The sequence below is a fragment of the Vicugna pacos genome, chromosome 2 (genome assembly GCF_048564905.1).
Source record: "Vicugna pacos chromosome 2, VicPac4, whole genome shotgun sequence".
NCBI lineage: Eukaryota > Metazoa > Chordata > Mammalia > Artiodactyla > Camelidae > Vicugna > Vicugna pacos.
The window spans coordinates 82,227,191-82,240,619 of record NC_132988.1 but is presented as its reverse complement, the minus strand read 5'-3'; the positions used below and the strand labels follow the sequence as shown (position 1 = coordinate 82,240,619).

General features: G+C 37.6%; 1 protein-coding gene across 1 annotated transcript in view; it reads left to right on the top strand.

Annotated features, from left to right (window-relative positions):
- The first annotated feature begins 331 nt into the window (after nucleotides 1–331).
- Nucleotides 332–13,429, top strand: part of FAM13A (family with sequence similarity 13 member A) — a 265,769-nt gene continuing 252,671 nt past the window's right edge. The window contains 2 exon segments of the mRNA XM_015250473.3: nucleotides 332–523; nucleotides 526–563. Of these exon segments, the coding sequence (XP_015105959.2) occupies nucleotides 460–523; nucleotides 526–563 (102 nt within the window). The 5' untranslated portion in view covers nucleotides 332–459.

Sequence of the window (13,429 nt, the reverse complement as noted above, 5' to 3'; positions counted from 1 at the left end):
AAAGGGAAGGAAACTTTGACAGAGTTTAACTGATTTCTGGGGGGGCCATAGAATTGAACCGGCCTCGGGAAAGTGAGGAGTTTGCAGATTTAAACCTGAGTGTAAAGATGTGGCGACGGGAAGCAAGTGTGTGTTTTCGCTTTCTGTCCTTGGTCCTGTCGGTGAAGACCGCCAGGTGACCAGTGTTTTCTGAACGGAAGCAGCCAGTGTGTGCGGCATCTGGCAAGTCAGGTTTAAGAGAAAGATGTCAGCGCCTGAAGCCCCGGGTCACGTGACTCCCTCCACCGCCAGGACTAGACACTCAGGGTCGGGTTTCAACTCCAGGCGGTCCTGCCAGCCATGTGGGTCTAGCCAAAAGAGAAGCAGAGCCACACTTCGGGAAATGTTGGGAGCTGCCCTTAGCGTGCCGTCGGCCTCTGGGTCCGGAGCTTGTGTCCCACATCCGAGTGTATCGACTGCATGGAATTTGAGCGCCGTGCTGCCCTTCTGACGTTTTCGCCCCGGCTTCATCAGCTCTGCCCGGCGCTCCGGCGAGAATGGGGGCAGGAGCTCTCGCCATCTGTGTGAGTAGAGGCCGCCTCTCCGCCGGCGCCGCGGGGCCGGGTGAGGCCTGTGCCCTCCCGGTCCTGATGAGATGTCCGTGTGACTGTTTTTTCCTTACTTGGAGGTGGGGAAAGATTTGTTACTTAAATTCCCATCTATTCAAATGGACATGAAGCAATATTTTGGGTGGCATTCAGCATTTTTGTCAGGTTTCCTTTTCCAAAAAATGTGGAGGAAGATGCCTGCTGAGTTTATTTGGTTAAGACAAGCCGATTAAATGCAGACTGCTCTCAAGGGTGTTAGACTTTCTTGTTCTGAAAGAGTTAAGTATGAATGCTAAATTATAGTTACTGGAAATGTGTTGTGCCCAGATTGAGAAAGAATTAAAGCAACCATTAATTTATTTGCCTCCGTGGATGTATATAACCTTTCTCTATTTCACATTCTTGTTTTCGTTTAGAAATTCCAGAGTTTTTGTTGCTAAAGGTGACGGTGAAAGAACTAAATTGATAAGGATTCACACGCTTTAATCAGCTGTAGAAACCTCTGGTTATAAAGCAGTGGCAGCAATAAATAGCACTGATATAAAATCTGTGGGAAAAATTGTGTATTTCTAGGGCTGAAATTCATTAATTTCAAAAATGTTCGGTTAGTGCTTACATATGTAACCTTTTGCAATAACCAAATATATTTTCACACATTACACAGAATGCTGTAATTAAAATTTTTATTTTGATATATAGAAAATGTACATATTTTAATCTCAAGTTGGTATTGCATTCCAAAGGGTGTTTTATTTGCCCCTGGAGGTACTAAATGAGAAATAGCTTATTCTGTATTATTACCTTAACTACTCCCTTGTATTTCATCACATTTAGGTCAGATCATATATTTTTTTTTAAGTTTCAGAAAGAGCTGCATTTTGTTGTAGGACCTGATGGTATCCTAAACTATCTGTAAGTAATCTGGGTAACTTTTGACACATAGGCTCTGAGTGGCCACCAGATGGTGGATTGGTCCACAGATTGAATCTTCTCAGCATCCTGGGTGCTGGTCTTCCTGACTTTTACATTCAGCCCCCATGCTTATAGTATCCAGGTGCCCAGCTGGTGGTCTTTTTATCACTCCAAAAAGTTTCCTTCAAAATCTGATTTTTATGTGTGGAGAATACTGAGCTTTGATTTTACTACAGACACAGGTCTGCATTTTCCCAGGTTTACAAAAGAAATAATTTAGAGCTGGAAATGAATAGAGTGAAGCAGAGATTGATCTGTTTGTCCTGAGATTTTCAGACATCTGTTTGATTGGATCATGACTACTTGCCCTTGGCCTGTATATATTGATCTCAACCTTGACTAAAATGTAGACTGACGTATGTATGACATTCCATATTTTTCCTTAATTTATATCCAGAGCATGTACAAAACTTCATTTAAGATTGATGTAAAAATTATACCATTTAAGGGATTATTCACTCCAGTGAATGAGTAATTCTCAGTCATTCCCACCTTTCAACTTCAGTTTGGCCTTTGATTGTGCTGTGTCCCAGTCTTACCATAGGAGGAAACACTTAGGTTTTTAGGAATTGTACATAGTATTTCTGGGACAAGGGCCATTGAAGAACAAAATGCTTCATGGCAGAAAAGAGAGAACTAAGTCTCACATAAATGCATGCATGTGGGCTCATACACTTTTTTTTAGTTTGAGACTTCTCTACTTTGACACACATGCAGCAACTTGTGAAGAATCTTACTACTGAAGATAGTCCTGCAGACAAGGTAATAGTGCAACAGCCATCTGTAGAGTGTGTATGTGAGTTGATGGATTCTTGAAGTGGGACATAGGCTGGTTTAAAGATACTCTGTTCCTACATCCGTTGACTAACCAACTTTCTCTTCCTCATTTCTTTTTGTTTTTCTCTTTCCCCGATTGCCCCGAGTGCTGTTAGTAAAACTGTAATGGGCTCACAAATTTACTTATATCACATTACAGAAACGAGTAGGTGCTTTACTGTAACATGTCTGGTTTCTCCTCAGTAAATCACCCCTAGGCGAACAGGAAAGTGTATTTGCCAGTTGGTGATATCTTAGTCTCTTCTCGTTTTAAACACACTTCTGGATGACTCAAGCTCTCAGGTGAATCCTGAGTCTTTCAGATTCCCTGCCCCTTGGGCTGTTCTGTCCAGGGTGGCGTCTGGGCATTGTGAGGAGAGGTGGGCTGAGAATAGGGAGTTTGCATGTTCTAGTGGTTGAGAAAAGGGGGCCTAGAGTGCAAATGTGTAGGTTCTTATACTCTGTATGTTCTGCTGTGTGGGCAAGTTCGAGTATCAATTCTGTGACTGAATTTGTGGGTCCGTTCTGCTATTGTCAGGGTGCGGCTGTCCGCCTGTCCTGGCTGAGCTGCAGCTCTTGCTGGTCCTGGCAGCGATTCTAAAGGTATCCCAGGCTTTGTAGCCTTTGTCCCTAACTTGGGCACCTCCACTCCTGTAGCCTTACCAGCTGGTATCATTAGCTCCCCTACACATATCCCAGAGTGCAGGCAGGTCACAGTACAGAAAGGATCACAGAGCAAAGTCAAGATACTCTCGTTGCAGGTTTATTGAATCAACTTCAAACACGGCATGAAGCAAGGGGCAAAAGATGGGTAGATTTACCCACTTAGAAAGGATTTAAGTGCGACCAAAGGACCACACTCTGATTCCTCTGTTACCTAATATTCATCTTTCCTGTCTTTGTCACCTTTTTGGCCACATCAGCCATCCCTGATCATGGTGCGTTTTTGAAGAATACTATTGAGTGTGAGCAGGCTCAGCAGATGGAATGTATCTGGAGCCAACACAGCTTGCTCCGTCAGCAGGGGCGAGTGTGCCGTGGTATAATAGTAACTTGCTGATACGCTACTGAACAGTTATGGGTTTTTATGTGCATATCTCAGGCAGAGAGCACATGGGGCCAGAATAGGTGTAATCAATGGATGACTCATTAAAGACATGAATATTTGGTGTCTCATAAATGTTGGCTGCTTCCCTTGGTTCTTTCATCTTTACTTAATTATCTGTATCAAGTATGTCTACCAAGGTATCCTATGTCCTTACATATTGTTAATAGTTTTATCTGTTCTCTTTTATTGTTTCTCTTGTTCTCAATTTAGCTGAGCCAAATTTTCTTAAATAATAATCAAGTATTATGTAAGGTGAAGTTTCAAAGCCATCACAGTAATCCTCTTTGTAGTTTCTAGTTGGATGTCAATACCAAGTTTCTCCTACACAGGCTACATTTAGGTTTCTTAAATGTCATGATGGCTTTCTCAATTTTTTAAACCCATTTTTTATTTGGGGTTTTAGAAAAACTTGGGTTTTGTTTGGAGCCTGGTGTACCTGAGCTTAATTTCATAGTTACGTTACTTACTATCCTCTGATCTTAGACATTATTGAGCAGTGTGCTATCTTGATAGTAGAGCTGAAGGAATATTTGACCATCTGTTCAATGTCTTGCTATAATTTATCTGTCTTCAGTAGGCAACAGTTTGGACAGAAAGGGTCATATCTTATTTGCATTTTTTGCCTTTTGCTCAGGACTAGGCAGTTGTAGTTGTTCAATAAATGTTTGCATAGAACAGATAAGTCATGCCCTAGGTTTTGCAGCTTCATCTAAGTGTATTTTATTTTTCAAAGGGTCTTTTGAAGCCTCAAGAATCTAAAGGTATGTCTGCAAAAGCATTCTGTCTTTTTAGTAGTTTTTTTTGTGAAAATGGCACAATTTTCCATTTAGCAAGAATTAGCAGGAAATTGTTAAGTATTTTGTACCTTTAATCTTTTGAGTCTCCAACCGTGAACGCAGGAATTCTTACTATAAAGTTGCTTGTAATCAGAAGACTGTCCATCCATTCCATCTCAGATGATGTTTAGTCTGGCCAGTGCATAGCTTTTCTCAGGTGGGCATGCAATCTGCATAGATCAAGGTAATTAATGCTGGATATCCCAATAGACAAAATCTCAGTAGCTCAGGGAGACAAAAATTAATTTGTAGACACTCAGAGTCTGATACAAGTTGACAAAATCTTCCATCTGGTGGCTCTGGTATCCAGGCTTCCTCCATTCTGTCACATATTTGCTATTTTAACATGTGACCATACATCCCCTAGGTTATGTCAGGGAAAGAAAAAAGAGATGGAGGAGGCACACATGCTTTTATCTGCCTCATTCTGGAAGTGACTCATTTCTCGTAGTTCATTGCTGAGAACTAGCCACATGTTCCCACTTAAATGCAAAGGTACTTGGGAAATGTAGAGAAACATCTTACGGAATGTGTAAACATTCTCTCTGGCTGTAACCTAAATTGCTCAAACCAAACAAAGAACATATGTTCCATGATTGGGATAGCAGTCTGTCTCCCATTCCCCTACTGAATGTAAGCAAGGACTTAGATACCCCGGGTGCTGCTAGCAGACGTCTAATCACTGGACCAAGAGGGAAGGCAGCCTAAAGGTAACTTAATTTATCAATAAATGCAAAGTAGTGGTGACATTCCTGAGCCAATGATTCTACCCACTTAATCTGTTGGGCCTGGGATAGGAAGACTTTTCAGTTTAAACTTGTGTGTGTTGTTTGAGTTTTGAACAAGCACATGTATTACTTTTATTAAATTTAAATTATTAAAATAAAAAACTGCTTAAAAAACAGGGAATGATAGCTCTGTCTGAAAGAAATAGATTAGTTTACAATCATAAAGGCAATGAATATTAAATTTGAGTGTGTATGGTACTATTATAGATATATATTGAAATATATTGTTTGAAATTGCCCGATACATAAAAGGAGGCATACTTTCCCTGTAAATTTCATAAAGCAGTCCTAGAGCTGGGAGGCAGTGTCAACCCAATAGAAAGAAGTATCTAAAGATTCTAGTGTTTAAACATTGAGCTGATTGCCTTATGAGGTGGTCAGTGTTCCAATGCTAAAGTGAGAAAGGAATAGATAAACAAGATTATACTGTATAGCACAGGGAAAATCTTATGGTAGCTCACAGAGAAAAAAAAATGTGACAGTGAATAAATATATGTTCGTGTATAACTGAAAAATTGTGCTGAACACTGGAATTTGACACATTGTAAAATGATTATAAATCAATAAAAAATGTTTAAAAAAAAAGTGAGAAAGGGAAAGCTGAGTGGTCATGTGTTGACTTGTCATAGGCATTCTGTTGTGGAATTAGAGTTAGTAAGGTGAGATGCCCTCAAAATGTTCTAGTGTTCTGTGAGTCCTTGCCTATGTTCCCAGAATTTGTAGTTCTCAGCTAATTAGACACTTTCACTTGTTAGACTGTTGGAAATTTAACACATACATGCCCTTTTTTCCTCCTGTACTCCCTTCACTAGGGCTTCCTCTTCATGAGGAGTGGGATGATTAGGCAAAGCTGGAGACAGTATGCCATGATCTTAATAATAAAGCTGGGTCCCTGGGGGGCATGGGAGAGGGTGCTAACATTTGAACTGGTGAATAAGGTCTTTTTAGCTGGAAAAAGCAAATTTTTTTTTAAAATAAAGGAATTAGAGAATATTATTATAGGCTTGCTAAATTTCTACTCCATTTCACTGTATGAAAAAATGTATAAATCACTTAAAATTATACAATAGAACTCCGCCAAATGGTTCATTCTAGGAAAAATGTTTTTAGAGAGTAGCAGCGGAAAAAATATCCTGGAAGAAAAAAAGTTGTTCAAGAAGAATGTTGATATAAAATTGTCTTTTATCAATTTGATTTTGGTCTTAATATTCAGAAACTCCTTTAATATTTAAGAAATTCGTTTTAGTTAAAATGTAAATGAATGATCTCATGTAGAAATGTTTATTTCTGTGGTTTACACTGTTAATAAATCGTGTAAGCTTGCAAGTACTTCCGTGCATCATTAGTTTAAGCACATTTGGCTTTTCTGAAGGTATATATTTTAGAATCTTTTGTTTTAGCAATCTGGCTTTTCTTACTATGCTTGATCTTAAGCTGAAATGAGTTTCTGTAACTTTTTAAAAAAGTCTTCTGTTTCTGACTTTACATTCTGCTAAACTTGCTGAGAACTAATGGCAAGTATAGCTTTTCCAAGAGTATTTTTCAAATTTGATAGCAACCTCTCTTCTGTTTAAATCCTATTTGGCTCTATTAAGACTGTCAGCAATGATGAACAGGTTTAAAATTAGTGACTTTAAGAGCTTGTACTCCTTTTCCAAAATAACCAAGGAATTCTAAGCACAGGAATGTTTCTGTGCTTTCAGGTTTTTTATACATTGGTATAGCAGCAGTCACTTCAAAGGAAGCTACCCCAGAATTTACTGATTTCATCTAGAATTATTGTAGATGGATAAAGTGTGCAATTATCATGAAGAATGTGGGATGTTTCTAAAAGCAAATTAATATTCAGTATATTCCTTCTACTGACAGTCTTATTTTGGCAGGACATTACCAAGCACCTGCTTTCTATTTTTTTAAACTGGTCTTTTGAGGTATAATTTACATATCATGAAACATGCTCATTGAAAATGTACAATATGATTTTTAGTAAATTTACTGATTGTGCAGACAGCACCACTGTGTAGTTTTAGAACACTTCATCACTTCAGTAAGTTCCCTTGTGCCCATATACAGTTAGTTCACATTCCCACCACCACCCCTAACTTCAGACAAACACTCATTTACTTGATATTTCTGTATATTTGCCTTTTTTGGACATTTGATATAAATGGAATCATAAAATATATGTTCTTTTGTGACTGGCTTCTTTACTAGCATAATATTTTTGAAGTTCATCCCTGTTGTAGGTCTCAGTTTTCTTCCTTTTTATTATAACAGAATAATTTTCTCTCATGTCACATTTTGTTTGCCCATTCACTAGTTGATAGACATTTGGTTTGTTTTCAGTTTTGGCTGTTGAAAATAATGCTGCTCTGAACATGCATATTCAGGTCTTTGTGTCTACATGTGTTTTCATTTCTCTTAAGTTGGTACCTAGGGGTGGAATTGCTGCATCACAGAGTAAATTTATATTTAACATTTTTAGAAACTGCCAGTGTTGTCCAAAATGGTTGCACCATTTGACACTTCTGTTATCAGTGTATGAGAGTTCCAGGTTCTCCATATGCTCACCAGCATATGGTGCTGTCGGACTCTGCTTATTGTAGCCAATCTAGCGACTTTGTAGCGCTGTCTCAGTTTCTTAATGACTAATGATGGTGTGCTTATCTTCATGTGCACATTACCTGTTGTATATCGTCTGGTTAAATGTCTGTTCATGTCTTTTGCCTATTCCTTCATTGGGCTGTTTGTTCTTGTTGAGTTGTAGGGGTTCTTTTTATATAAGTCCATTATCAGATAAATGATCCACTGGGTGTAGGGTTTTGTCCAGTCTTCTAAATCAATTCAGCCCAAACCAGTACTGCTGGATTTCACAGTTGGCCCCCTGTGTTAGCACTGCTGTGCCTCCCCAGTCTGAGGGCAGAGGGGTTGGGAGCAGTTCCAGGTAAGCATGCCGAAACTCCCACTGTTCTTAACTAAACTTCATCAGTTTTTCATGAATAAGTGTTCAGGTTTTTTTTTTTTTGGTGTTTTTTTTTTTTTTTCCTTCTGTCAGTTTCCAGAGCTCTGAAATGGTTGTTTTGACAGTTTTGCCCAGTTTTGTATTGTTTTTTAAGGAGAAGATTTGCAGGCCCTTTTACTCTATCATCACTGGAAGTCTGCAGTCGGTCCTGACTTCTTTTTTATATAGAGAATATAACTTTTTATAAAAACTTTTTAATTTTTCTTGGTATAATAGTAATACATTTCTGTTATATAAAATTTAGGATATACAAGTAATTAAAAAGAAGAAAATAAGTATCGTCTATGATTCCACAACCCTAAAACAAATCTGTACTATATTTGCTTAGGGTCCTATAGTTTTTTCTATGAGCATATATAGTTCTAAAAACAGTTTATACCTGACCTTAGTTTTGCAGCATTCTTTTTTTTCCCCAATTAACAATATGTTATAACTATCTTGGTTCCAATTTGCATAAGATAGGCATCTTCTTCACTGTTCCTTGCCCTTCTGTGCTCAGAGGACGGCCTGGAGAGAAGCCCCAGTTTTTCTTGGGTGTTGCCAAATTGCCCTCCAGAAATGTGAACGACTTTATGTCCTACCTCTTTTCTTCTTACCAATATTTACTTTTCTTTAAAAAAAAAAACACTCCAAAAGTAGAAAGGATGACAAATACTATCATTATTGTTTTTGCCTATCTTTGATTACTAGGAACTTCACCAACTCCCACAAAAATCTACTGTTGTTTGAAGTAACTATTATTTCTTCTTTACTTATCTTCAAATCTATCTCCAGGTAATGGCCATTCACTTTGATTTTGTCCTCTGAACCAAAGGGCAGCTTTTCTAAAACCTGGAAGTGTTTTAACTGAAGCCTTCCCTTTTGGGTGTAATTGTTTCAGTTTCTTCATTCCTTCTTCACATAACATGGATATACTTTAAATTTTTTACTTTTATTTTTACTTCTTAATTTTTTGAAATAAAAAATTTTAATTTCTTTTTAAAATTTCCTTTTCAAATGTCTTTGCCAGTCTTTTCATCAAAGTCTCCCCAGTCATTTATTAATTGGTTTAAGTTTGTGCTCTGGTGGTTTTCTCAAGGAAGGAAGGGTCACGGGCACAGTATTCTTTTAGCCTTTGTATATTCAAACGGTAGCTTTTATAGTTGATGGACAACTTGATTGGTTATTACATTTGGCTTATGTTTTCTTTCCTTAACTATCTTGTTGGACTGTTCTGGGTATGATGTGCCATTTCAATTCATAGATTCAGGGCTTCTATTTAAACAAAGTTTTTGTGAATTACATCTTTAAATATTCTAATTTATTAAATATTCTAAGTCATTAAATATTCTACTCCAAGATATTATTTGGTTTTCTTCTTTGGGGACTTCAGTAACCCATATTTTGGAGTTTATTTAACTGCTTTTTGTAGCTATCAGATCCTTGAGATTTTTTTAAATGTTTCACTATGTTTACTTTCCTCATTTATGTCTTCCATGTCCCTTACTGGGCTGTCAGTGGTTTCTCTTCTCCTTTGTGCTCATCAGAATTTAGTCTTTACTTCTGAAATGTTTGTGTCTTCTCCTTTCCTTCCTTTGCTGATTTCTGCCGATCTCCATTTCACGTTCTCCTTTTGACTGATTATCTCTTCCCTAAATTTTTGTATTTCTGTTTTGTGGTATCCTTTCATCATTGTGATTGATTGATTAACTTTAAAAAAATTGTGGTAAAATGTATGTGACATAAAATTTACCATTTTAACTATTTTTAGGTTTATAATTCAGTGACTTTAGTACATTCACAGTATTGTGTGACTGTTACCATTTTCCATTTCTAAAACCTTTTCATCATCTCCAACTCTATACCCGCTAAACAATAACTCCCCGTCCTCCCTCCCCACACCAGCCCCTGGAACCATTCTCCTACTTTCTGTTTATGAATTTGCCTATTCTAGGTCCCTTGTACAAGTAGAATCATACAGTTTTGGGTTTTTTGTGTGTCTGGCTTATTTCACTTTGCATAACATTTTCAGGGTTCATCTATGTTATATCATGTTATGAGAATTTCATTCCTTTACAAGACTGAACAATATTCCATTGTGTATATACACCACATTTTGTTTTCATCTGTTGATGGGCATTTGGGTTATTTTCTACTTTTGGCTGTTGTGAATAGTGCTGCTGTGAACGTTGGTATACAGGTATCTGAGTTCCTGATTTTAGGGCACATACTCAGACGTGTAATTGATGGATCATGTGGTAATCCTAAATTTAACTTTTTGAGGAACCACCTGTTTGCCTTGGTGCTGTATCATTTTACATCATCACCAGCAATGCATAAGAGTTTCAGTTTTTCCACATCCCATCCAGCACTCACTTTCTGGATTTTTTTTTTTGATAAAAACTATCTTAATGGATGTGAAGTATATCTAATTTTGGTTTTGATTTGCGTATCCCTAATGACTACTGAAATTGAGCATCTTTTTATTTGCTTATTAACTACTTGTGTGTCTTCTTTGGAGAAGTCTCTAAGTCATTTACCCATTTTTGAAATGGGTTTGTTGTTGTAGTTACTGAGTTGTAGGTGTTCTTAAACGTATTCTGGATATTAAACCTGTATCAGATAGATGATTTGCAAATACTTTTTCCTATTCTGTGGATTGTCTTTTCACTCTTGTTAATTTTTTTGATGCACCGAAGTTTTTCATTTTAATGAAATCCAGTTTATCTTTGTCATTGTTGCATGTGCTTTTGATATCATTTCCTTGTTAACTTTTGTTGTTTTTGTTAGGTTATGGTTTTCATCTGTTTCTTGGCAACATTTTTCTGATGAGTTATTTCAAGAAAGTCACGATAATCTTTTATACTTTTTAAAAAATACTGTCTCTGTTTAGTTGCTGGCCGTGTTCCATTTTTCTTCCTCACATTTCAGTGAGATTGGTGTTTGTGATATCAGTATCAAGAGGTTCCTGTGGGGTATAGTGATGAGAGGCCAGGGTAGCTTTTCAAGTTTTACAGCCCTGGGACTGCCTCCTCTCTTGCTGCCAAAGGACTATTTTCTTAAATGTGGCCCTTGTGTTCGCCCATCTCTCCTTCACGTCTCTGAAACTAACCTGGGTCAGGAGAGCTCTGCTGCCTTTTCTTCACAAAATTGCCCTCCAAGGTGATGCACTCACTATTGGGGGCGTATTTTTCTTGTGCTTCCTGGTAGCCACCTGTTGGGATCCCTGTGGGTACTTTGTGTTTTGTCTTTCGCCTCTTCCTCTAAGCAGGTGAGCCTTGTTGAGCTCCCTCTCACCATGTGCTTTGTCTTTAAAGTAATAAATATTTGTAGGTGCTTTTAAAGAGCTTGCATGTCTGGGCTCCTGCTGGTCCTCTCCAGACTCCCCATAGTGCTGGTGTGATGTCTGCTCTATGTTTTCTGCCCTGTCTTTACCTTTCGCAGCAGTAATACACAACTGAAGTCTCTAACTTTTCTGCCTTCTGTTGATTGACTTTTATTCATCTTAATCTGTGTGGTTTCAGAAAGAGAAGTGAGAACATTCAGAAGGTTTTTATTGGGTTTGTTCTTAATAGTTTAACATTCCAATAATACTAGGTAATAAGGATTCTTTAATCTTTTCTAGTCTGTGGTGGAAATTAGTTGACATGAGATACACAGTGATTCGAGGTATTTTAAGTGTTTGGATAGAGAAATGAGTTATGTTTTAAAATTTTAATTAAACCTAACTTTTCTATTGATGTCTAAAGATTCTTAGATCTAAATTTTTCAGATCATAGACCTCTTGAGAATATGATTTCTAAAAATTTGATGTTTCATGTATTTTAAGGATTCCTGATCCGTGGATTCCAGGTTAAGAACTGTTGTTTAGCTCTACAATGCACATTGATAATCTGTGTAAGGGCAACGAATAAGATATCCAAAAAGTGCTTTGGGTTTTTTAAGTTAATGAGCTAGATTTGGAAAAACTGATTTATTCGAAACTTGTGATTTTCTTGACCTAACAATATGTTCAATAAATAATTGCTGACTTTCTAACAGAGCGTTATTTGAAACTGATTTTTTTTCTCTCATATAAAAGAAGTCCAGAGATGGATATTCCAGGCTGATTCTGTGATGTTATCAGGTTGTGAGCCTCCCCCCCACCCCCACCTTTTCTCCCTCCTATTTTACTGTCCTTAGAGCTTAGCTTCTAGCTTCTGGACTGCTACATAGTCACAGGCTGGCTCCCAGGCATTACAGCTGTGATCTAAGCAGAAAACAGGAATATAGGGAAAAAAAATGAGTTGGCCTCCTTTTAAAGCAGTTTTTCTGGTGGTCCTGTTAACAACTTCTGCTTACATCTCATTGGCCAAACTTAGAAACGTAGTCACCCGTATCTTCAAGGATATGATGCTACAGGGAAGGTGGGTATATTTCAACTCAGCACTTTGCTCCTGACCCTCCAACAAAATCAGAGTTCTGTTGTTAAGAGAGAAGAGGAAAATTACCCATCGCTAGGCAACTGCCAACTCTTCCACAGTGTCCTTTGAAAGAATTTGTTACCGCAAATAAATTCTTAATCATTTTTCAGCATAGAGTGTCTTCTGATTCTGTGATAGATGCTTTTACATACTTTCTACGTTGTTTTAAAATCTCATACCTTCTACATTATTTTAAATAATGTTTAAACTCTCATAACACTTTAAAGTAGGTGGTACTATTGCATTTTAAATGACAAGGACCCAGTGTTGGTATAGATGAAAACGTCTCTAAGGTCAGCAGGTTGAACGTGAGGGGCCCTGACTGCAGTATTGTCCTCCTGGTGACGCATAAGCTTGACTTAGCTGTGTGGCTGGACAAAGAACATATGTCGTCCAGGGTTGCGTTTGCCCCTTTCCTAAGCTTCACACTTGACCAAAGAGAATGACATTCCTAGTGAAAATGTCCAAGTCAGTAGGAAAACCAGGGTTCAAGCCCAGTTACCCTGTTTTCCAATGGAGTGCTTTCCCAGTGCTGCAGCCCTATCCAGGCTAACGGAGTTGTCCACATCTAAGAATAAGCCTACAACTGTTATTGTTAATTTTCTAATTGTAGTTTGAAGAGAAAATATACCTTTCCCTCCTAATTATGAAAAATGATGTTACTCTTTGTTAGCAAGGAATCTCTTTGGGAGGTCTCTATTTCTTCATCATTTAAAAAAGTGTTTTTATTAAAGTATAGCTGATTGACAATATTGTGTTAATTTTAGGTGTACAGCATAGTGATTTAGGTTTTTACAGATTATATTCCATTATAGATTGTTACAAGATATTGAATATAATTCCTGTGCTATACAGTAA